At 36.0% G+C, this 25,824-nt stretch overlaps 1 protein-coding gene across 1 annotated transcript in view; it reads left to right on the top strand.

The window, feature by feature from the left end:
• The window catches only part of Cdc73 (cell division cycle 73), a 100,342-nt gene that overhangs the window by 69,505 nt on the left and 5,013 nt on the right, over nucleotides 1-25,824 (top strand). The window contains exons 11-15 of the mRNA XM_036202109.1: nucleotides 1,923-1,980; nucleotides 8,170-8,205; nucleotides 8,514-8,601; nucleotides 21,853-22,014; nucleotides 24,506-24,606. Coding sequence (XP_036058002.1) covers nucleotides 1,923-1,980; nucleotides 8,170-8,205; nucleotides 8,514-8,601; nucleotides 21,853-22,014; nucleotides 24,506-24,606 — 445 coding nt within the window. The remainder of the gene's footprint in view (nucleotides 1-1,922; nucleotides 1,981-8,169; nucleotides 8,206-8,513; nucleotides 8,602-21,852; nucleotides 22,015-24,505; nucleotides 24,607-25,824) is intronic.

Consider the following 25,824-nt stretch of genomic DNA (forward strand, 5'->3'; position numbering starts at 1 on the left):
AACCCTGTCTCAAAAAAACAAAAAAGCCACCATACATTGAGTTGACCAGTGATTGGTGCCTATTATGTTCTAGGCAGTGGAATTCCAAAGAGGAAAGAAACAAGTCTCTGAAGATGATCTTAGAGATAAACACATCAGAAAATTGCCTAACTCATGCTACTAAACATTTCACTTTAGTGATGGCTCATGTTATGTTACATTTCAGTTTTTATGTGAATGCAATTATTTAGAAGATGATGATCTTATGGTAAATATGCTTCACAGATTTTCACAAAATGAATACATTAGTGAAGTCAGCTCTCAGAGTAACTAGTAGATAGATACAATGTGTCCACTAACAGCCTAGAAGAGAGTGTGTTCAGGAAAGATAACTTTGGAATCTTTTAGGGCTTTAGACCCCAAGGGTTTTTTGCTAATAAACACTGTAGCTGTTGTTTTATTTTTTCTAAAAAATAATGGTCTATGGCATTGTAACTGAAGGCTAGGAGTATCATTATACTAACAGTGAAGGTGTTCCCTTGTTAGTTTTTAAAAGTGCTGTGGAATATTTTGCAACTCTAAATTATGTTTCATGTAAAATCTCAAATTTTAATACACATTTAGTAATTTTTAAGTGTTTCTTGTGACAGTAGTGATTTGGGTTGTGGAACTATAACATATGATTTTGATACTTGCCAAATTCTCTTCTGTTGAATACAGTGAGGATAAAGGCTCCATGCAGCAATAGGTTTGAAGCTTAAATTATGTTTGAAACTTTCTGTAAAGAAAATTGTGTAAAAATTGTTGTGAATATAATAGATATTGTTGCACAAAAGGCAGATATCTTAAAGTGTCTCATAGCTGTCTTCTTAGTATACTTCAACTTTTAGTATATTTTCTTACTCCTATTACATCTCAATTACTAATAAAATTGAGATTTAATATTTAGTTTTTAAAGATTCTTATTTGCTTATAGTTTAAATCTAACAAAAATTTACTTTTTGAAAATTGTTTTTTCTGAATATTTAAATTTTTTACATTTATTATTTGTGTGTGGGGGCAATGCATGTGGAGGTGGAAACACTACAAGAATCTCTCCTTCTACCAAATGGGTTAAGGGGATTGATCTCAGGTTGTCAGAAGTAGCAAGCCACCCTACCTGTCAAACCATAATATTGGTGTATTTTTCCTGGTTATTTTAAAGACATTCAATTATTTGAAATAGTTACCTGCTTTTAAGATGTACCAAAAAATGTCATTATATCTTTCTAACATGAGATTATGTATCATTTACCCATTTTTGCACTTTTAGAGGAAAAAGGTTTGAGTTAACTTTAAATAGGTTGACTAGAATGTTTCTTAGTTGTAGAGAGACTATCTGACGTGAGCATGGCCTTAAGCTTGATCCCCAGCACTTCATTAAAAATAAATTTCAAAAGTTACAAAAAAGGTCAAGTAGCTCTGTTTGTGAAAATATTAGTATTTTTTCACAGTTAAAGAAATCATTAAGAGTATTACTTGGTAACAATGTAAATTTCCATTAAATACCTTCATTAATATACCTTGCTAAAATAGTATAAAAGATAACTAGGACTTTCTTTACTTGTTTATTTTGCCTCATGATTTTAGGGTCTAGTTCATCATGGAAGACAAGGCATAGCTTGAAGGTCTGCTCTGGCTGCTGCAGTGGTAGACTTTTTTTTTTTTTTTTTTTTTTTAGGGTCAGGGGTCTTTTTAAGACAGGGTCTCATGTAGCTCAGAATGGCCTAGAACTCAAACATGCAACAGTCTTCCTGTCTCAGACTCTTAAATACTTTACTTTTTAAACTTATAGGCCTTGGCCAAATGACTGACTGAAGGGAGAGCAATATCAGATCTCTTTAGAATGGTGATTGCTATGTAAACGAACCTTGATGTCTTGCATCAATTTTTATCTTTTAAAGGAAGGTGCATCTGCCCGTAAGACTCAGACTCCTGCAGCCCAGCCTGTGCCTAGACCAGGTAAAAATATAAAATTTTATTTTTTTTCTAGATGGTCGTAAAAATGAATGTTTTTGATGTGTAGTAATCTGAAGAAATCATTGTGTCACTTAAAATATACTGAAAGACCATTTTTCTTCAAATTAATCATCAGTATTCCTTAAGCAGATCTTAAACTGTGGTAATATACACAAAATACTTAATCAACTTTGCCAGCATCATTATTCTTTATATTCTCAGCAGAAAAACTTAGAGAAGTTAAAATGAATAGTTTGCAGAATCTTTGAAGTCTAGATTTTTAATATTATTTACTGTACTATCTTTTCCTCAATTTGAGTTAAAATTTTGATTACTTATTTTTGGCAGAAGTTAACTTAAGGAAGGCAGAGGTACAGTTCATCATCAGAAGTTTCTGTGGCAGGACCGAGGAGGAATGATCACATTGCACCCTGCAGGAAAGAGAGGGGGTGAATAGTATGCTCGGTTAGCTTTCTCCTTTTCATGTAGTATGGGGTCCCAGTGCTTGAAATAGTGCCGCCTGCATTCAGGGAGAGGCTTCTCACCTCAGTTAATGTGATTTAGCTAATCTCTTACAGACATTTCCAGAGGCTAACATAATCTAAACAGTCTCTCAGATATAACTGAACGCTTGTCTTTTAGGTGATTTGAGATCAACCATCAAACCCCACGTTAAGGGGGTTAAGGAAGTTAAGGGTGTTGGGGTTTGAATGTTTCATTTTTCAGAAATCATCAGTAAAATAAGTTATGAGATGATATATAACAGTAACATGTAAACTTACATTAGGAGGACATTTGTTTGAGTAATTTGTTTTAGGTGAAGAATTATAGAACATATTTAAGATGATTGTTTTTATTTTGGTTAAGATTTGTTTCTAAGGCTATTTACATATGTATTCCTTTACTTCGCAATTCTTTGTTTTAGATTCATGATATTTTTGGTTGTGAGCCTAGCTTTTTAATGGTTGAGCCATCTCTCCAGTCAAATTCATGATATTTTATGCAAATGTAGATTCTTTTTTCCTACAGAAGTTCAGCATGTGTTGGTGAGCACTTAGAAGTTCCACAATCATTTTTTAAAATAGTTGGTAAGGAAGGGTACTATTGAAGTTATTTTAGAGTTTATTTCTTCTTGGTATCTAAAAAACAATTTTTGCTGATTGATGTAAACACTAATAGTGTATTTATAACTATTTCTATGTAATCTTTGCCAGAATTAGAAGCTAAAGAGCGCTGTGTAGGAAGAAGAAAAAAGTGAAGTAAGTAGGAGTGACAGATGACTCTGGGTCCAAAGAATAGTGTGCATGAAGTCCAGGTCCATTATAGAAGGAAGCAGTTGTGTAACTTCTTTGAAAGGGAAGGATATGAAGTTTTGTTTGTCAGTCTATTGATGATCACATAAGCAATTCAGAAATTACAAAAGAGGTAAAACAAGACAAAACAAAAATCACCTTGATATTCTCATCCATTTTTTGTATTCTCTGAATTAATATGAACTCATAGTTTTCCAAAATGAGTATACTAAACAAAGGCACAGAAGGAAGTTACTGATATGTAATAAGTCACTTTACCCAAGTGTGGTGTGTGTTGGGGTTTGAATGTGAAATGTCCTAATAGTCTCATATATCTGAGATACTTGTTTTCCCAGCAGGTGATGATGCTATTTGGGAGAGTTGTGGAACCTTCCTAAGTTCAGGAAAGGCACTAAGGGGTAGGCCCTGAGGCTTGATATCCTGGTCCTACTTTATGTTCACTGTGTACCTACTGAGTGTGGATGCAGTGTGACCAACTGACTTGCTTTCTCCTCCATGCCTCCCTTGCCTCCTGCTGTCCTCCTTGCCCTAATGGGCTGTCTCTCTTTGGAACTGTAAGCCAAAATAGACCATTTCTCCCTTAGATTGCCTTTGTCAGGTTTTTTTTTTTTTTTTTTTTAAAACAGTATGTCTGTGAGTGTGTATGTGTGCACACTGTGCATTTCACATAGCACATATATAAGTCAAAGGACAATTTTAGGGGAGTGTTCTTCTCTTTTTATTGTGTGAGTTTTGGGGATTGAACTTAGGTTGTTCTGCAGAGCCAGCCATCTTGTTTGGCCTTGTCTAGGTTATTTTTTCAGAGGAACAGGTTAATTATGAAAAGAGGGTTGTGTTCTATTTAACGTGACAATCATGTGTGAAATATCAGGTTCTGAAAATTTCAGCTCTTCATATCCTGTGCTTTTTTATGTGCTCTACAAGTACACTGAAGGTTTAACTAATAGAAGAAATGAAGTGTAATCTATAATATCTCAGATATTCCCTTGCCCATACATGTGAGATTTCTGCCTTTTTTTTCCCTTTTGTTTTTTTTTTTTTGTTTAAGGTCAAGGTATTCTGTAGCCTAGACTAGCCTCGAATTCAATATGTAGCTGAGGTTGACCTTGAACTCTGAATCTTTCTGTCTCAAGTGCTGGCATAGCAAGCATACACTGTCATGCCTCACCATTTACTCTCTTGGGTATTAATTGATTTGAGATAGAGTCTTGCTTCAAACTTGATCTGCCTGCACTAGCTTTCCTAGTAGTAGTACTATAGGCATGCTTTATTGCATTTGGCATCATTAATACTTGACATCCATATACCCTTACCCACCATTCTGAAAGACATTTAGATTTCAGTACTAGATTGGCCTTAAGAACCAGTTTCAATGGATGTTTGTAGCTTGGAGTCTTTATTTGTCCTAATTATTTTTGTGAATGCTTTTGTTCTATAGAAATATTTGTTAAATGATATTTCCCAACTAGAAGGGATTATTGTTTAATAGTTGACATGTGTTTACTATTTTTTAAATCTGGGGAAAAAAAGTGAATACCCCAAACACACCTGACAGTTTAATGTAATAGATGGGGTAACATAGAATTGAAGTATTTTTTAGGTGGGGTTTGGAACATTTGGAAATGTGGAGAGAACCACCTAGTCTCTACTTGAATTAGGACCTAAAGGATGGAATTCCATTTCTGAGCAATTAAATTTATTTTTTAACTTATCTTTGTCAAATATTAGTAATACTGTGCCAGAAAAATCCCTAGATATATGTTACCTTTTAAAGTGTTTAACTAAGAATTTTAGATCTTTAAGTAATTTTGTAAAGTAGCTAGCTAACACTGGTCATGTGTTTTCTAGTGCTTCGAGAAATAGTCTTAGATAAGCCATAGATGCTCCACTGGCATCTCCTTAAATCATTTGCCTTTATCTTACCTTTTTAATGCATCACCAACCATATTCAACTTCTCTACCCTAAAATTAATTAATTGATTAATTCATTCATTTATTGAGATAGGTTCTTGCTGTGTAACCCTAGCTGTGAAACTCACTGGGTAGACCAGGCTGTCCTTGAACTCTCAAAGATTCTTCTTTCTAACTACGGGGTTTAAAGATGTGTGTCACTGTACCCAGCCTTCTAGCTTTAAATTGTTTGTGTATATTTTAGAATTCTTCTTAAGTAAATGAGCTCCAGTGTTTTTGTTTAATACTCTCATGTGAGGTTAAGAGAGTTATACTTGTATATTTTATTTGTTACTTTCCCCCCCACTTTCAATTTTTCATTTATTCATTTCTTTCTTTCTTTCTATCTATCTATCACATGCATGTATGTCTGCATTGGTGTTTCATGTGCATGTATGTTTGTATGTGTGAGGCTGTCAGATCCCTTGGAACTGGAGGTAAAGACAGTTGTGAGCTGCCATGTGGATGCTGGGAATTGAACCTGAGTCCTCTGGAAGAGCAGATAGTGCTCTTAACTACTGAGCTATCTCTCCAGCCCATCATTTAAGTGTCTTTATAGAGTGGAGATATTAATCCCTGTCCAATGTCCAACTGTCAAAGGTTTCCCATCTTATGGCCATTCCTTCTGTCCTCATTGCTGTGCAGCCTTTCATTTTATGTAGTCCATTTACCAGCTGAGATCGGTTTCTGAGCTTTCCTGTGCCTGAGCCCTTACCATTTTCCTGAGTTTTACATCTTCCCTTAAGGTCTTCAATTCATTTTGAGGGTTTTTTTTTTTTGGGTGGGGGCAGGCATATAGGGTGAAAATAGGGGACATAGACATGTGGATATTTCCTAGCACCTTTTTCTTTCTTTTTTTTTTTTTTGAAGAGAATTATCTTCTCCAATGTATGTTTTTTATACCTTTGTCAAATTAGATGGATATAACTGTGTGGGTTTATTTTTGATTCCTCCATTCTGTTCCTATTCTCTACATATGTTTGTTTTTGTGTTGGTACCATATAGTTGCTGTTACTATGGCTTTGTATTATAATTTGAAACCAGGTAATTGTTATTTTTGCTCATAATTTCTGTGGTTAGTCAAGAGCTTTTATGTTTTCATATGAAATTTAGGATTTCTTTTTTCTTTAGTTCTGTAAAAAATATCATTGGAAGTTTGATGAGAATCTAATTGAAACTAGATTACTTTTGATTGTGTAGCTGTTTTCACAATATTAATTCTGGAAATCCATGAGCATACCACATAGAGTTCTTACTGTGCCCGCTAAGTTTTTGTTTAATTAAGTTTATCAACATGAGTTTCACCATGTCCCTGCTTTGGAGCTTCTAAGGAACCTATTACTACTTTTTTGTAGTTATTTGATCTAAACTTTTGAACTTTACTTACATGTGTGAGCTTTGAAAACATTCATTTTTCTTGTACTTGGTCTCCTGAGCCCTTATTTTAGTAAATGTTGCTTTACGATTCTGGGTCTATGTGTAGATTTCCTTAGTAGAAATGAAAGAAATCTGACTGCAGTGACATTGAGATAGATTGCCTCCCTCATGTCCCTCTCATAGCAACTTTTCTCTCTTTTCTGCCCATATTTCTGTTTAAAATATCACCAGTTTATCCTCCACCAAATGCTACTTCCTAAGACTGTATTATATACCAGATAATATGATCTAGCTACTCAGATTTATTTGTGGTCCTAGAAATTAGTCAAGAAAGCTTGTATATTTCCTTAGGAAGAGGAAAAATGAAATGATTACAAATGTGTGGTGAGAGCCAATCTCTGTAATGTTGGGAAGATGATACAATGTACTCTATAGTAACAACAAAATAGCTATGTGGAGTATAAAGAGTTTGTTAGGATGTAGCATCCTGCTCCCTAAAGAATGCATTGTATTTCAAAATATGTTTATGCTATTGTGATTCACTTACAGCTGGCAACTGTTTCTAAATCTGACATCAAATTTGAATGTTTTCCTTACTATCCATCATTTACTAGTTTAATTCTGTTACTCATAAGTAATGGTTTTGGAGTTGCTAACCTACAATTCTGTGTGGAATAACTGTATTGGCTAGATAGTTTGCAGGTAGTTTCTTTTGCATTCGTCTTGGAGCCCCACTGACTTCCAGTTTACTTGTGTTAGCACCTCTTTTCCCTCCCGCCCCCCCCACCCTTTCGAGGTGGTTCTTCTCATGTAATTACACTATATTTCGATTCTATTACCACATTCCTCAGTCTGTCCCGAGAGCTTTGTACTCTCCTAAATGATTTGTTCTTCCTTCCTTCCTTCCTTCCTTCCTTCCTTCCTTCCTTCCTTCCTTCCTTCCTTCATTCATTCATTCATTTACTGGAGCTGAGGATTGAACCCAGGGCCTTGAGCTTGCTAGGCAAGTGCTCTACCACTGAGCTAAATTCCAACCCGTGATTTGTTTTTTAAATGTTACTGTCTATTCTCTTATTTTCCTGTGAATTTCCATGGGCTTGTTAAGTGCTCACTGTCTTGTGTTCTCCATCATAGCATCATGCAAAATAATTTTGTTTTTTTGGTTTTTCAGACAGGGTTTCTCTTTGTAGCTTTGCGCCTTTCCTGGAACCCGCTTTGGAGACCAGGCTGTCCTTGAACGCACAGAGATCCCTGCCTGGCTCTGCCTCCCAAGTGCTGGGATTAAAGGCGTGCGCCACCACCGTCCGGCTTGTTTCTTTTTTAATTAATTGTATTTATTCTTCTGTTACTCATTTCTTATACTAAATTGTTGAATAATGCTATAGCATTTTAATATTTGTAAAAAGCAGAGGTGTAAAATGTGGAATGTCTTGTGGTTTACCACCAGTCATGTGAATATCAATAATGTTTAAGATTCCTTTGTAATTTGGAAATAATGTTTGTGTTTGTTTGTTTTTATAACAACTGTGATTTTTGTTTTTTCTATTTACAGTTTCTCAAGCAAGACCTCCCCCAAATCAGAAGAAAGGTATGGTATGATTGTGTCTTTGGTTTAGTTTAGGAGGTAAATGTAGGTGAAATAGGTTTCAAAACCAGGGCTAATAGGCTTGTGTACCAATATTGTGTGTATCTGCTTGTTATCTTTACTTGGCAGGAAATAAGCCACATGGGTAGCTTATTAAATATTTTTGCCATTATTGCAAATTTAAATTTTAAATTTAAAAATATTTTGGCATGAAAGAATTAAAGTTATAAATTTAAAATTATTTTAAAAAAGTAATTCCTTTCAATAATAATAATGTAATTTTTTTTCAACCTTTAAATTTTTCTTTTCAGGATCACGAACACCCATCATTATCATCCCTGCAGCTACCACTTCTTTAATAACTATGCTTAATGCAAAAGACCTTCTACAAGATCTAAAGTAAGTAATTTCTTCCTGGTTTTTTTTGTTTGTTTGTTTGTTTGGTTTTTTTTTTTTTTTTTTTTTTTTTTGAGACATGGTTTCTCTGTTTAGCCTTGGCTGTTCAGGAACTCTCTCTGTAGACCAGGCTGGCTTTGAACAATTGATCAGCCTCTTCTGCCTCTTGAGTATTGGGATTACAGGTGTACACCATCACCACTAATTTAAAGTTTTGTTTTTTTTTTTAAATTTATAGTCTTTAAATAATTTGATAAACTTGTTCCTTGTAAGACACTGCTGTTGTCACTATGTAAGTTTAATTTTTTTTGAGATTATAATATAATTAAATCACTTCCCCTTCCCTTTCTATCCTCCAAACCTTCCCATGGCACTACATTTTCCTTATTGTAAAAATTTACCTCATAGACTGTTGTCTGAGTATGCTTTTCCTCTCCTCAAATGCTTCCCAGGTTCTGCTCATTGTCTCACCCACCCAATGCCATGGTGGGTGGGTGTGTCTATCTGTCTGTCTGTCTGTCTCTCTCTCTCCAGCAAACAAAAACAAACCCATACAAAAATGGAAACCAGAATGTAAAAACAAAGACCAGTAAGACAATGTCTAAATAAAGCAAAATGAGCCAAAAATTGTACAAAAATACCATTCTACTCCTAAGCATGGGGCCTACCCTGATGTGTGGTTAATATACCCAGCTATACACCATTGGATAAAACTAATTTTTCCTTTGCCATTAGATATCAATTGCAGATAGCTTCTTGTTTAGGGGTAGGAGCCCGTGTCCACTCCCCTCTCAGCACTGGGATCCCTCCTGGCTTAAACCTGTGCAAGTCCTGTGTTTGCTGCAGTTGGTCTGTGAGTTTCTATGTGTGTCAGAAATGTGTATGGAAGACAAGTTCCTTGGAGTCACCACCCATCGCATAACCTCTTGGGGTTTTGTTGTTGTTGTTTTCTTTTCTTTTTCTTTTCTTTCTTTCTTTCTTTTTTTTTTTTTTTTTATTATATCACTAGCAACCCATGGAGTCTGCTTAGTGATCAAAGGAATTTATTTGGGGGTTAACTCACAAGATACAATAAAGGAATTTGTTGCAGGATCCTGGAAGGGTGAGGCATGGTCCAGTGCTATTCTCTGGTGAAATCTGCTCTGGTCTGTTCTAGTATCCAAAACCTTGAGGTCGTGAAGAGAGCATCTTACACGCATCCTAGGTCTTAAAGGATCCCTGAGCTTCAATGCCCCAGGGGCATATACTTCAAGGTCATAGGCTGGTGTAACAGTTGCCTGGCATAGCCTCTTATAATTTTTCCATACCTCATTCCACATACATCATCCTTGAACTCTAAGGGGACAGGTGTGATAAAGACATCCCATTTGTGACTTAGTGTTCCAAAGTCTCAGTCTCTGCACATGGTCCAGTTGTGGTTCTCTGTGTTAGTTCCCATTCACTGCGAAGAGAAGTGACTCTGGTGATGGCTGAGTGAGGCACTGCTCTACAGGTAGAGTAGAAAGTCATTAGTAGTCTGAATTAGTTGTTTCTCTGTTGTTGGGATGAAACACCATATCCAAGGTTACTTTTTTCTTTTCTTTTCTTTTTTTTTCCTGAGACAGGGTTTCTTTGTGTAGTTTTGATGCCTGTCCTGGATCTTGCTCTGTAGACCAGGTTGGCCTCAAACTCACAAAGTTCTGGCTATGCCTCCCCAAGTGCTGGGATTAAAGATGTGCACCACTGCCACCCAGCCCAAGGTTACTTTTAAAGTAAGCATTTAACTGGGGATTTGTTTACAGTTTCAGAGGGTAGTTGATAACTCTCAAGGCTGACAGCATGGTGTCACTGGCAGGCAAGCATGGCTCTGGAGCTATATAGTAGCTAAGAGCTCACTTCTCATCCATAAAATGCAGGTAGAAAGAGTGACCTAGCCAGGCATGGGTCTTTGAAACATCAAAAATCCCATTCTCAGTGACACACCTTCTTCAACAAAGCCACACCTGTTCCAGCAAGGTCAAGCTTATTAGTTTTTCTAAAACAGTTGTAACAACTGGAGTTCAAGAATTCAGACATAGCCTAGGGGGCCATTCTCATTCAGACCACCACAGAGTCATTTTATTGCTGTGTTCTTTTAGCAGAATAATAGTATTAGGTTTTCCTATCCAGTCTCAGGATCTTGACCACTCTACTCTAGCAGTTTGATCTGGATTTAACTTTGGTAGATCAATAAATTTATCCACTTCTTTGAGGATTTCCGGTTTGATGGAGTACAGATTATTAAAGTATATTCTAAGGATTCTGCCGATTTCCTTGATTGTACCCCTTTCCTCTTTAATTTTATTAATTTGTATCTTATTCTCACTGTGTCTTAGTTAAACTGGCTAAGAATTTATCAATGTTAATGATTTTCTCAAACAACCGTTACTTTCATTAATTCCTTTTTGTTTGTTTGTTTCTATTTCATTGATTTCAGCCCTGAGTTGGATTATTTCTTGTTGTCTTGTTGTTGTGTGTTATTTTATTGTTCTAGAGCTTTCAGATGTAATATTACATTACTAATATGAGATCTCTCCATTTTTTTTATGTAAGCACTTAGTGCTATGAACTTGCCTCTTAGAACTGCTTTCATTGTGTCCCATAAATTTTGTTATGCTGTTATAATTTTCATTCAATTGTAAAAGTTTTTAATTTTCTTCTTGGTTTATGTTTTGACCCACTTTTTGTTTTCCTTAGTGAGTTCTGTTTCCATGAATTTGTATACTTTTTGTTGTTGATATGCAGCTTTAATTGATGGTGGTCAAATAAGATGCAGGATGTTTCACTTTTCTTGTATTTGTGGAGACTTTGAGATTTTAGAGTCTCCATGGGGAAGTCAGATGTTATTCTTCGTTCTCCCATTATATGTTATGTGGCCTTTTTACTATTGTAGCTTTTAATATTACTTCTATGTTCTGTGCATTTAGTGTTTTGCTTATTATGTGTTGTGAGGAAATTTCTTGTCCTGTCTATTTGGTGTTCTGTATATTCTGTATGTTCCTGTACTTTGATAGGCACCTTCTTAGTTAGTTTGGGGAAATTTTTGTTAAAAATATTTTCTGTGCGTTTGGCTTGGATCTTCTTCCTCTGTCCCTATATTTATATTCATAGATGTGTTCTTTTCATAGTGTCTCAGATTTATGGATGTTTTGTGCTTTTTTTTTTTTTCTCCAACTTAACATTTTCTTTGACTGAGGTAAATATTTTTTCCACCTTGCCTTCAAGACTCAAGATTCTCTCTTCCATCTCTTGTAATCTGTTGGTGATCCTTACCTCTGAGGTTTTTCTTTAATGTCCTAATCTTTTCTTTCCACTTGTGTTTTCTTTAGTGATTTCTATTTCTTACTTAAATTCTCTTTTTTGTCTTGAATTGTTTTCATCATTTCATTCACCTGTTTTTACAGACATTATTAAAGGATTTATTTATATTTTCTTTAAGAACCTTGAGCATATTTAATACTTGCTGTTTTGACAGCTTTGTTTGTGATTCAGCTATATTGTACCTCTCAGGGCCTCCTGTAATAGGATTCACTGGCTTCTGGTGGAAGTCTCTACTGTTCATTGTCTTTTTGTGCTTGTGTCTAGGCAGCTGGAATTGTGATGTTTGAGGTGTTTCTTGGTGCTTCTTGTGTATGGTCTGTTCTTTGGTTGCTGTCGTCCTTCTTAGATCCCAGGCAAGTGTGGTGGCTGTGGGGTTCCCGATAGAAATCCCTGCATTTGAGTGGGTGGTATAAAGGAATGGAAATGGCTGCTGCAGAAGGTTAAACAAGAGTTTACAAAGAGACGGAGGTGAAAGGGCTAGGGGTACCCTGGGTTTGCACCTGGAGATGGAGTCACCAGTGAATTGAGATGGGCTTGAGACCAAGAGTAAGTCTTGGGAGAGTGTAGAGGAAGTCAGGAATGAGACTAGCCTACCTGAGTAAATTCTAGCTGTGTGGCCATTTGAGGAGGTATCTCCCAGGTAGAATGTTTCTGGGGATTGGTGGGTGACATAAATGGACAGAGAGCCTGAATGGAAGGCTAGAATGGTCTTGTTCCTAGTGCTCAGGAGATCACGTGAGAGGGAGCTTGTGGGGGAATGGGTATCTCCTTTCCACCTTCTAATTAATACGCAAATATACTCTTTCCATCATTGATAATCTGTGAAATAGCACGTGGCTGCTCTTTTCTTTAGTTCTGTTTTTGTATTTCTAGAACTTTTACCTAGTTTTGGATTCTTCAGAGACCTGGGTTTGTTTTATTTTGTAGCTAATACTGTAAATGTACTGTTTTAATCTAAACATTTGGTTTTGTAAATGAAAAAGAAAGGGGAGGGATGGGAAAATAGAAACTTGACCTAAAATTCAGCATTTGATTCTCATTTTCTCTCTCTCTCTCTCTCTCTCTCTCTCTCTCTCTCTCTCTCTCTCTGTGTGTGTGTGTGTGTGTGTGTGTGTGTGTGTGTGGTGTGTTTTATGAGTCCAATTTAACTTTTAAATTCTTTGTTTTAGGTATAGATTATATTTTCTATGAGGCTGCCTTTTACTTGATCTTTTGTATTTTTGAATTTAGTGATGATCTTTTAAAGCTCCTTCCAAATCATTTTTATATGGTATTTATCTTAGTATGCTGTTAAGTCTAATATTTATAATTTGAAGAGATAAAGAAATGAACTTGTTTCCCTTTCTTATTAGCCGTACTACACAGAAGCCAGTTAAATGGACCACACTTTTAGGATAGATTGTGTCCATTTTTTTCTTCCAAATTCAAAACATTTCTCTCATTGTTTAATGACTCATTGCAGTTGATGTCTCCTCTGCTGATTGAGTCCGGCTGGAGCCTTCACCATGCAATTAATGCGTAATTGAAACCTCCTTGACACAATTATAGTACTGGCTGTAGCCCATAGTTCAAATTGGCATAGATTCTGTTTTGTTTTATATAAAAGTAAGGATTCTTCTATCTTGTAGCCCTTCACTGATAAACGAAACAGAAAGTAGAACTCAGTTCAACGTTTTACATTCTAACTTTTAACACTCCTACCAAAATGAAGCTAATATTATAGAAGTGTCAAGAAGTGTTACTTCTGTCAGCATAACGGAGAGAAGATTGGTGGGACTACACAGTTATTTAGAGCAGACTGCATAGATGGAAAGTGGTGTTCTGGTCATGGTGGAGTTCTCAGAAGGCAGAGTTATTTCCAAGAGGAGAGCTTGCACAAGAGAATGCTCAAAAGATACATATGTAGAGGGTACCCTTGCAGTCACTAAGTGTTCTTCCACACATACGTGTAAGGAAACTACTTGGGCCTGGGTAGTAACTGCTGGGAATGAAAACAGGCAGGGCAACCTTTGAAACTTATACCTAACCAATGATAGTTCCTGTTCTCAACAATCGCTGTTAGTGCAAAGTGCGGTGGTACATCTGCATTGGAAAACAATGTACCGACCATTCTTTTCCTTCTTCCTTTGTTGAAGGTGATGTCACATTGTCACTTACCTCCCTTTGTTGATAGTCATCTGAAGAAATTCTGCTGTGGTTATTTTAAAGATCATTGAAAATTTATCTGCTGTATTTGTATGTGGAGATCTTTTTTGTTCCATCCTAATTAAATTAAACCTATGGATTATTCTTTATTTCTCAAAGAATTTTTCCTGTTGAGTTTTGAGCTTCTTGTAAATGTGGGAGTATTTCAGCACCTGGAGCATTACCAGTCTACTATGACTTTAAATTCTCATTTTGAGGTTTTTAACATACACATGATGTTGTTCTAGGTGTCAATACTTTTTTTTTTTTTTTTTTTTTAAGGATAGGCCTAAAGGCTTGGGGCAGGGAAATTAGGAGAATGGGTTTGTTTCTAATTTACTCTTCCAATGAATTTAACCATAGCGAGTCCCAGTGTATGAAGATAGACATTCTTATTAGATTCCCTACTTTGAGCAGGATTTGTGCTTTGCTTGTTTTTGATTTTTTTTTTTAAAGGTTTATTTACTTATTTATTATGTATACAGAAGAGGGCGCCAGATCTTGTTACAGATGGTTGTGAGCCACCATGTGGTTTCTGGGAATTGAACTCAGGACCTTTGGAAAAACAGTCGGTGCTCTTAACCTCTGAGCCAACTCTCCAGCCCTTGTGCTTTGCTTGTTATTGTAGAAACTCAGTAAAATGTGAAAGCAAAGTTTTGACTTAATTGATTCATAGATAGATTCCTTCTCTGACTACACACTACTTTTTGAGTTTTTCTACTGTGGAGTTTCCCTATTAGTCTTTGCCAAAACATTCTTTATCTTTTGCTCTATAGGACAGAGATGCCTGTAAAATTTTTTTTGGTTTGTTTGTTTGTAGACTTTATTAATACTTTTTAGGGTTTGTTATGTTTTGTTTTGAAACACTGTTCTATTTATTCAAGGATTTTGTCATATCATACTAGAAACAGGAAAAAATGTTTAAAAGTAATAATTTGTTAACTCATACCACTGTTCCTTAAAACTTAAAAAATGCCTGTAAAATATAATTGTCATAGTTCTTGACTGGAAGGGAGAACACTCAGGAATGTTATATATTTTTTTTTAATATTTTCTTATTGCTGTGACAACTACTTGAGCAGAGTAAGGTAAGGTAGGGAGGATTTATATTATCTCACAAGTTTGAAGATATGGTCTGTCGTGATGGGAAGGCTGTCCTCGTCTGAGGATATGGTCTGTCGTGATGGGAAGGCTGTCCTCGTCTGAGGATATGGTCTGTCATGGGAAGGCTGTCCTCGTCTGAGGATATGGTCTGTCATGGGAAGGCTGTCCTCGTCTGAGGATATGGTCTGTCGTGATGGGAAGGCTGTCCTCATCTGAGGATATGGTCTGTCGTGATGGGAAGGCTGTCCTCATCTGAGGATATGGTCTGTCGTGATGGGAAGGCTGTCCTCGTCTGAGGATATGGTCTGTCGTGATGGGAAGGCTGTCCTAGTGTGCTCTGTTGCTGTGATAAGACACTGTCCAAAACCAACCACATAAGAAAGAGTTTGTCTTGAATGTCTAATCCTACTCACTGGGAATGAGGGCAGGAACTCTAGTCAGGTACAGGGAGGCAGAAACTGAAGCAGTCATGGAAGAGGGCTGCTTAGTGGCTTGTTCTCTGTGGCTCTTCCAGCATGCTATTTTCTATAACCCAGGACCACCTGCCCAGGGATGTCACCTCCCCATTGGGCTGGACCTTCCACATCAGTCATTAATCAAGAAAATGTCCACACAGGCTTGCCCACAGGCCAGATGATAGAGGCATTTTCACAATTGAAGTTTCCACTTCTTAGATAACTGTAGCTTATGTCAAGTTGACCAAACAAACAAACAATCAACAACAAAGAGAATAGAAAGTTAACTAGCAGAGAAATCCTGGCCCCAGAAACACGAGTCATCTCAGCACAGTTGAAGTGCATTTAGGAAGCAGAGAGAGATGCTAACTATTTGAATTGTCCTTTTCATTCATTTGGGACCCAGCGCATGGAATGGTGCTACCAATGTTAGTGTGGACCTTCCCACCTCGGTGAACTTGTTCTTGTGTGCTTTCAGTTGCAGTGTTAAACACCATGACCCAAGCCAGCTTGGAGAGGGGGAAAGACTTATCATAAAAGTCCATCCTTGAGAGAACTCTGGTAGAAACGCAGGCGGGGCAGGATCTTAAGTAGAGACTGGAAGAGTGCTGTTAGTGGTTTATTCCCTGGCTTTTCTGCTCAGCCACTTTCATTCTGCAGGCCAGGAGCCACTGTTTAGATATTGTATTGGCACAGTGGGCTGGATCCTATTACATCAGTTAGCAAGCAGACATGCCAACAGGCCAGTCTGATCAGGCCATTCCTCATTTGAGATTCCCTCAGATAACTCAGGGCTGTGTTAGGTTGAAACCTGAAGTTCAGTAGGCAGTAACCCAATCTAACAAACTTGCTGGGTGGCTTCTCTTTATGTCATTGTCGATCTATTCATTGGACAGTCAGCATTAGCCATGATAAATCTCAAATAACATAGTTCTATCCAAATAATTTTTTCAGATTGATTTTTCACTTTATCCAATATTCACAGATATGCTCAGAGCAGCAGTACACTAGTTAATGTAAACATCATGTCTGACTGACAGTTGAGAGATGGTAAATTAGATGAATTGCTATCTCTTAAAAAACAGCCGTTGTAAAATTATTGATGTAATACCACTTTAAGACAAATTCCTTTTTTTATTTTTTATTTTTTCAAGACAGGGTTTCTCTGTGCAGTTTTGGTGCCTGTCCTGGATCTCTTTCTGTAGCCCAGGCTGGCCTCGAACTCACAGAGGTCCTTCTGGCTCTGCTTCCCGAGTGCTGGGATTAAGGGCCTGTGCCACTGCTGCCCGGCTAAATAAGACAAATTCTTAGTGAAATAAACATAGATTTACTATTAAATACTTTAATTCATTTCTTAGGAACACATTTAAAGCTTGATAGATTAGGCGATAAAACTTTTTCTCTTATTTAACTGTCTGATGTACTGTCCCTCCAGGTGCCGCTATGTTAACTAAACTACTTGGGCAAGGAGAGGCATAGAAATAAAACACTGTTGTTTGTTCTGTTAAGACTTTGGGTATAACTTAAAGGGCTAATTTTTGCTTTGTTTTCTTTGAGATCCTAAATTATCTTCTATCTAGTCATGGCTATCATTAACTGATACTTCTCAGGCATAAGAGGAATTGTAATAGAAGGTCACAGGTTGAAAATCGATAGAGTAGCCAAACGGAATAGTACTGTATATGTAGCACTTTGGTCATACTCTTTGTTTAGTTGAGTAAATCATTGCATACTTTATTGAACTAATGTAAACTTATGTGTCATGACTTAATGTTGGAATATATCCTACAATTGGTGATGGACATCCTAGAGTTGTCAGGGCTTAGTGGCAACCCGGATGCAATTTTTATTTTTCACATTAAACATTTCTAAGAAGAGGCTTATGTCTACAGTGTATAAGGGACTCCTACATACTGATGTTAAAAAGACTCAGAAGCAAAAGATGAGATACTGCAATAAAGAATACAATAACCAGTAAATACATGAGATAGTACTTCACACTCATTAGAAACAGCAAAATTAAAAATCTAGTTCTCAGGAATTTTTAGTGAATATACAAAATGGCAACTATACTTAAACTTTTTTGCAATTTCTTACAAAGTTAAATGTACTCCATGATTTAAAAATTCAACTCCAAGGTGTTTATATAGAAGGAATGAAAATACATGTTTGTAAATCACTAATGTAATGCCTGTGCTAGCTTAATTTGTACTGACCCATGTCTTCAAACCTTTCTGGTGAGGACTGAATGTTTGTTCCTCCTGTCAATTTCATATATTTAAATGTATCATTCATATGATGATATAAAAAAGAGACTTTGGGAGATGTGTTGGTTGATATTGTCAGCTTGACAGAATCAAGAATCACCTAGGAGACAGACCTTTGGACATAGCTGTAAGGGATTGTCTGCATAGGTTAGCTGAGATGGGAAGACCAGTGACTCTTTGGACAGCACTATTCCATGGGCTGGGGTCCTACAGTGGATAAAATGAAGAAAGGGAACTGTGAGGGGCATTCGTTGCTCTGTTTCCTGAGTGTAGTTACAATGTGACCAGCTACCTCAAGCTCTTGCTGCCATCACTTCCCAGCTGGGAGGGACTGACTGGACCCCTGAACTACGAGATATGTAACAAACTCTTTTTTCCTTAAGTTTTATTTGTCAAGGTTTTTATTTTATTTTATTTTATTTTATTTTATTTTATTGTGACAGCAACTAGAAAAGTAACTAAGACTGGGGCTAATTAAGATGCGAACTCTGCCCTTGGTGATAGGATTAATGCCATTGCAGTTCAAAACTCAGAGTTCTCTTGCTCTCTTCACTGTGAGGACAGAGTGCAGTTGGCAGGCTGAACCACTAATTCCTTCCTCCCGAGGTTTCAAGTCTGTCATCATCTTGACGTTTGATCTCAACTTCTAGAAATGTTAGAAATAAAAGTTGTCTTAGAAGCCACCTTGTCTGTCATGTTTTTATTGTAGTATCTCAAATGAACTATGACACCCATACACCCACATTTAGCAAGAACAAAATCATTTTCAGTAAGTACTACAGTATAATGATAAAATACCACTCAGCAGTAAAAGAGAGCAAACTACTGATTGTGTTCTCACAGTATGGTTGAATATTAGAAACACTTGATTGAAGAAGCCAGCTACAAAGGATTATATCTTATAGGACTTTATGTGTATGAATATGGCAAGACCAGTTTATGCTGATGGGAATATAAAGTGATTAATTATTGAGACAAGAGTGATGGGAATTGACTGATTGAAAGTGCACAAGGAGTCTTAATGGATATCACTTTTTTAAAATGAATGTGCTCTGGGTATAAATTCAAACTATTTTTCACATTTAATTGTGTGTAAATTTTATGCCAATGTTATATGTGCAAAAATACATTAAAATGAATTCCACTTTGTGAGAGGATTGCAAACTTATGTTGTTATAATTACTTTGAAGACCTAAATGATCTCTATAGAGAACTTGTACTGTAGGTAAAGCTGTGCTCCTTTTTGTTCTTGAGGTATAAATGAAAAATTTTCTGTCATAATATCAAACATTTTAGTCTTCTAGGAGAAATAGCCAATTCCAGTAGAAGGCTAGTGGCTCTGAGTTATGTGCAGTACATTAAAGTATTGGAGTTTAGTCGGCATTAATAATTTTGTTTCCTTTAGTGGTATAATAGAGTTTATATACTAGTCCTTAGTGTCTCTTAGGTTTGATGACCTTCAGCAAGATGAACAAGTGGCAGATAATCTTCCCAGTGAACTTCACAAGCGGTCATAAGGTTTATCCTTATGTTATCAACTGACCAAAGGAGGAAAGTATTTGAAATAGAGCTGCTTCTTATTGTTAACAGAGGAACTCTGCTGTTCTTAAAATAAAAACATACCTTGACACAAGCAGACATTAAAATACTAGAACACGTGAAAAAATTAGTTATTTTTTAAAACTCTGTATCATATAAGTTGTTCTGAACTTTAATAAAACTGAAGCAACCAGTGTAGAAACATGCAGGTGCCACATAACTCTTATTTTTTAGGAAATAGGTATGTAATAACTTTATTAATTGGGTAATATCATTTGTTTTTATTTTATAATTCATTATCGAAGTACTTTTATAACATTTCAGAATTCAGAAAGAAAAATATGGTATTTAAAAATGTGAGCAATTTAACCTCAGCTAGGTAGAGACTGAGGCCAAGGAAACCAACTTAGTTTTGGTGGTAACAACTGTGCGTCTGAAACACTAGTTCAAGAGCACTGACTCAACCGTGTAGATACATTTTGACATTTAATGTGCTCCCTTTGCATGTGTAAGTTTACTAAAGACCTTCCTTCCTTGTTCTTTTTGATTTAGAATTGTTTCCAACATTATATACAATATTTTAAAAATATGTTTTATTTAAAGTGTTGCTATTAAATTTGGCATTTTCTATATAAGCTTTATTAATTAAAAATGAGAAAAAATTATACAGGAGGAAATGATTAGAAGATATAAAGATAAAATCAGGTCATCTCAGACAGTTCTGTAGTGTTGTTATTATCAAATACTAAAATCTTTCATGACCACAAAATTAGCATTACTTTAGAAAGTTTCAAGGAACCCTTCCTAGTGTGGACTTAAAGCATTCCATCCCTAACCCTAACCCCGCACCCAACTCTTATCTCTTAACCCTTTATTCCTTTACGGTTCACCTTCGCGAGCCTTTGGAAGCACTGCTCTGCAAGTGCAGGGGTTGTATTGATCTAATTGGAGAGGCTAAACCATGACTAATGGACCAAATGTTTGGATTATATTTACTTTACAAATTAGAATGTTTATATACGCTTAAGTATTAGGTACTTTTTCCATTGCTCTGACAGAATACTTGACAGAAGCAACTTGGGTTCCTTTTGTCTTAGAGTTGTAGGGTATATATAGTCTCCCCTTGTGGAAAGCCCTGGCAGTGGGAGAGTGAGACAGGTTGTCACACTGTCTCTGATTCAGGAAGCAGGGAGAAATAAATGCTGGCTTTATTTTCCTTTTATTGAGCCACATGCCTCAACATTTGGAATAGTGTTGTCTGTAATCCAGGTGGAACTGCCCTCTTCAGTTAAAACTTTCTGAACTCCCCCATGAGACACACCCAAAGGAATGTTTTCATACCATTCTAGATTGAGTCAAGTTGACAACTAACATGCTAACCATGAAAGCTTGTAAAATAACTACCCGTTTCTGGAGTGGTAGTGCCTTTCAGAATGTTAGGTTATTTTATAGTATGTCTTCTGTGGGGAGGATACAGCAGAAAATTGAACCACATAGAGTTTATAAATACTGCTGTATGATAGTATTAAAGGTGTTTATTAGAACAGACTATTGATATATACTGATCTTCCTACTTTAGAATCTTAAAAGTAACACCGAAGTTTAATGTCACTTTTCTTAATTTTTCTGAAATATGAAAGTGTAGAAGTTTTTTTTTTTTTTTACTTTTATTTATCTATCTATCTATTTATTTATTTTACGTGTCTTGTAAAATTTGGAGTAAGTTGAGTCTACCAGTGGAGACTGGCTCTGTTTCCAGTGTGGCCTTGAACACACAGAGATCCTGCCTGCTAAGTGATAGGATTAAGGGCATGTGCTGCCACTGCCTGACATTCTAGAGAGCAGAAGGAGAAAGACAGCAGAGAGACGCTGCTAGCTGCCAGGAGAATCGAGATGTAAAGTACCGGTAAGCACAAGCCACGTGGAAGAGTGAAGACTTATAGAAATGGGTTAATTGAAGATGTAAGAGCTAGCTAGCGAGAAGCCTGAGCCATTAGGCCATAGCATTTGTAAATAATATAAGCCTCTGTGTATTTATTTGGTTCTGAGTGGCTATGGGACCTGCAGGTGAGAGAAATTTGTCCTGACCACGGGCCAGGTGGGACACAGGAAAACTTCTAGCTACACAGAGGTAGGCGGATCTCTGTGAGTTTGAGGGCAGCCTGCTCTATAGAGCTAGTTCCAGCATAGGCAAACCCACACAGAAACCCTGTCTCGAAAACCAAAATCAAAACAAAACAAAAAGGAGCATATCTTTCCAACTCATAAGATCTACACATAAGGCAAACATTTTAGCTTAAAATATTAACATTTCAAAAAGTATTTGAAAATATCCTTGTTTCATCATATTGTGTACTTTTTCTCAGGTTTGTCCCATCAGATGAAAAGAAGAAACAAGGTTGTCAACGAGAAAATGAAACACTAATACAGAGAAGAAAAGATCAGATGCAACCAGGGGGCACAGCCATTAGTGTCACAGTACCTTATAGAGTAGTAGACCAGCCCCTGAAACTGATGCCTCAAGATTGGTAAGGTTCTCTCTCCCTCCCCCCTCTCTCTCCCTTCTCCCCCATTCTCTCTGCATTAATGTTTTGTTTGCATTTAAAGTTTTTTTTTTTTTAATATTTATTTTGTGTGTATGAGTATGCCATGGTATGATTGCAGAAGTCAGAGGACAACTTGCAGGAGGTGGTTTTTCTCCTCTACCGTGTGTGTCCTGGATCAAACCCAGGTTGTCAGGTTTGGTAGCAAGCACATTTACCTGCTGAGATATCTTGCCTGACCATTTTTTTAAATGATATAAACAGGTATTGTACTTTATAACAGGTTCTAAATAGAAATTATCTTAGAAAATTTATTAATCCATATAGGGAGATCTATATAATAATACTGACATTCTAGTAATATCTTACTCTCACAACTATTAAATGGTGTAAGTTACATCTAATTTATTTAGTAATAAATTATGTAGTAGTGTGCTATACTTTTGAAGAGGTTTTTGAAAGTTTGGGGTATATATTCCACAGAAGGAAATAAAATGGTTTTAGCCTCAGAAACTTTGCTGTTTTTCTGAGTGCCTTTGCTAGTTCTCATTGTGTGTGTGTGTGTGTGTGTGTGTGTGTGTGTGTGTGTGTGTGTGTGTGTGTGTGTGTCTGTCTGTCTGTCTCTGTCTGTCTGTCGAAGATGGCCTCACTCTAGTCTGAGCTGGAGCACACAGCACTCCTTTTGCGTTAGCCTCCTGAAAACTGATTATTGGCATTAATTCCATACCTGGTGTACTGTAGGTCTTGAAGAGAAGAACTGCTTCATTAGGTGTATAGAGTTGTTATCTAAGGCAGGGATTATTATTGTGTGATACAAAGATCCCTAGGCATTCTGTAGACCTTTTAAAGGGCAGCCTGTTTCTCTAGTAATATGCAGGTGATTATATATCTGATATATCAGTCCTTAAATGGAACTTTTGTATCCAGTGCCTGGGATTTATCATTACTCTCCTTCCTTCTTCTCTCCCTGTCCCTCCCTTTCTCTCTCTGCCTTCTGTTTAGTAGACTGTTCTTTAACATAGTCATATATTTGTCTCCTCATCTGAAAATGGGGTACAGTAGTATTCACCTCACCAGAGTGTTTTGAAGATGAAATGTATTAGCATGATTAATTTATAGTGTGCTTAAAACAACACTGTCACTTAGTAAATACTTTAGTTAATGTTATTCATGGTAAGTAACCATCATTATTTTGTTCCCGACTGTTGTATACTTAAACTGCTTATGGCGGTACTTTATAGAATTTTTAACTGAATATTGTGCAAAATACTGAAATGTGAAGACGTAGAAAGAGTTTTTTTTTCTTGAAAAATTAGTTTGTATAGCTGAAAAAAAAAACCAAGTTTCTTTTTTTGTTTATATACTTTCATTTATTTTTTACAATAATTAGATATCATATATACAAGTAATAAATACCTAAACAATGTCTAGTCCATTTGCATTTGACACATTCAGAGAAAATAATTCCATTATCTATCCTGTTTTGGTAAGTTCAAAATGTACCTGATTCACTTTCTATCCTAGCTTATATTACTAACAGAACTGTCTTACAACTTCTTTCAAATTTATACACTTACACCTCTTTAGTGAGTTTCTTTTCTGAAATTCTTAATAAGGAAAATTATAACTATCTAAACTTTAACTGTAACTATCTAATCTTCAACTCCCTCAGAGACCCAAGAAGGAAATATGACCTAACAAAAATAAAAACAGGAAGTGCACACAAGCAGCTTCCAAAAAAAAAAAAAAAGTGAGTTGACAGAAACAGCCAGCTGCCTGGAGAATCACCCGAGGTTTTCTCCACAGTGTTGGTGCATCATCTTCAGCCTATAGGCTTAGTGTATCTGACAGACTCATTTGTGAACTAGGATGTACACAAGGTCAACAGTTTGACCTCACATTCGGTGAGAGTAAAAAACAAGTTTCTTTAAAGACCAAACTAGCATTTAGTGTAAATCAATTAGTTGTCTAAAGCTTGATAAATTAGAAAAGTTGAGGTGATCTTATACTCAGATTTCTTCCTAAGGAACCATAAGACTTGAAAGTAAGTCTTTGAAAGTTTCATAAAATGGCTGGAGAATTCCTATAATTTAGTGTTTTAATTAAATTTAAATATTTAATATGTATTTGAATTTCCAATAACTTCCATTTAAAACCAGTTTGTTCAATTAATAAATCAGCTACCGATCTGTATTCCAATCTATAAGTCTTTACTTAAGGGAAGAAAAAAAGATTACAAAGATGACCTCAAACTATTGTTTGCAACCATGTCCAGAAGACTTAGGTAGGGGCTAGGGTCATTAAGGTTTATATCCTACCAACATAGTAAAATGTCAACTATGTTTGTCTCACCAAGAGGACTGCTGGGAAGACTGTCACCTGAATAATTATGAAACTTCTTTGTAAGGATTTGCAATAGTTAAAGTTCAAGTTTGAGGTATTTTTCTCTCTCCCACTTCCTCCTTTCTGCTTGTAGGGATCGGGTTGTAGCTGTTTTTGTTCAAGGTCCTGCTTGGCAGTTCAAAGGTTGGCCATGGCTTCTACCCGATGGATCACCAGTTGACATATTTGCTAAAAGTAAGATTCTCTCTCCATATGTTTACTGCTTATTCAGTATAAAATTAGTTTTTAAGAGAAAGAGCACATGTAAGTCACCCTGTATATGAATATATGAAAGGATTGCCATTGAGTAACTACAATACTAACCTTTAACCACCTGTGAGGTATTTTTAAATCCTTTTGTACATTAATATTTTCTATGTGGTTGTATTTAAAAATATGAGTGTTGCCTATTTGTTACATTGCCAAATATTTTAGGTTTCTTACATTATTAATAATTCAATATGCCTGTACTATTTATTAAGATTGATAACTAGCTACAAATAATATACATTGTATAGCAGCACTAACTTGAAATGTCCAGGACATCTATCAGCTTCCTCACCTGGGATGGTTATTGTATGATTGGCCATTCTTCTTCATTCAGTTCTCTTAGCTCAAGTGTTCTTTCATTGGAGAATCCTTACTAGTGTTTGTTTCTTGGTAACTTGTAATTTTTCTATCTTTATTGGAAGAGAATGCAGGTACCACAGAAGGAGCAGCCCTTTTCTGCTTTATTCATTCATTCTGTCTTTGTGTTCTCAACAAAAGAGTACCAGATACATGGAGACTTTCTATAACTGTCCTATGAGTGAATGACTTCATATGATAAAAATCTCTCTTGTTGAATACATGGGTGGGAATTGACACAGTAGATTATTTAGTCTGTTAGGTGGAAGGGATAGTCCAACTATTACTTAGTTGGCCGACCCAATTAAAATATTAATGTTAGTGAAAATAAATTAAAAATTATTCTCATAATCAGTGACAACTTATTATGAATATAAATTGTACTATTATTCAGTCCAGATATTTAAGCAACCCATTTTTGTTGGTAACACCATTCTATCCTAAAGTTAAAGTTTTATTAATTTGTTTTTATTTTATCTCAATCTACTTTTAAAGACAAATTACAATATTGCTATTATTAGGATAGCTCTTTATTCCATTTCTCAGGAATGCATAGAGTTGGCGCATAGAAAGTTAAATATATGGAAAGAATGGAAATGTGTTAATGAATGCAAGTACCTGTTTCTTTTTCTTTTTTTTTTTTTTTTTTTAAATCTTGCCTTGGCTATCATTTAAAAATGATTAGGTTATCTTCAAGATAAAAAGAGCAAATTTTATTAGGAATATAATAAGTTTATTACAATCATTGAGATTATTATTCTTCCAAGGTAGATAAGGATGTTGAGA

Source organism: Onychomys torridus, chromosome 11, assembly GCF_903995425.1.
Source record: "Onychomys torridus chromosome 11, mOncTor1.1, whole genome shotgun sequence".
Lineage (NCBI taxonomy): Eukaryota > Metazoa > Chordata > Mammalia > Rodentia > Cricetidae > Onychomys > Onychomys torridus.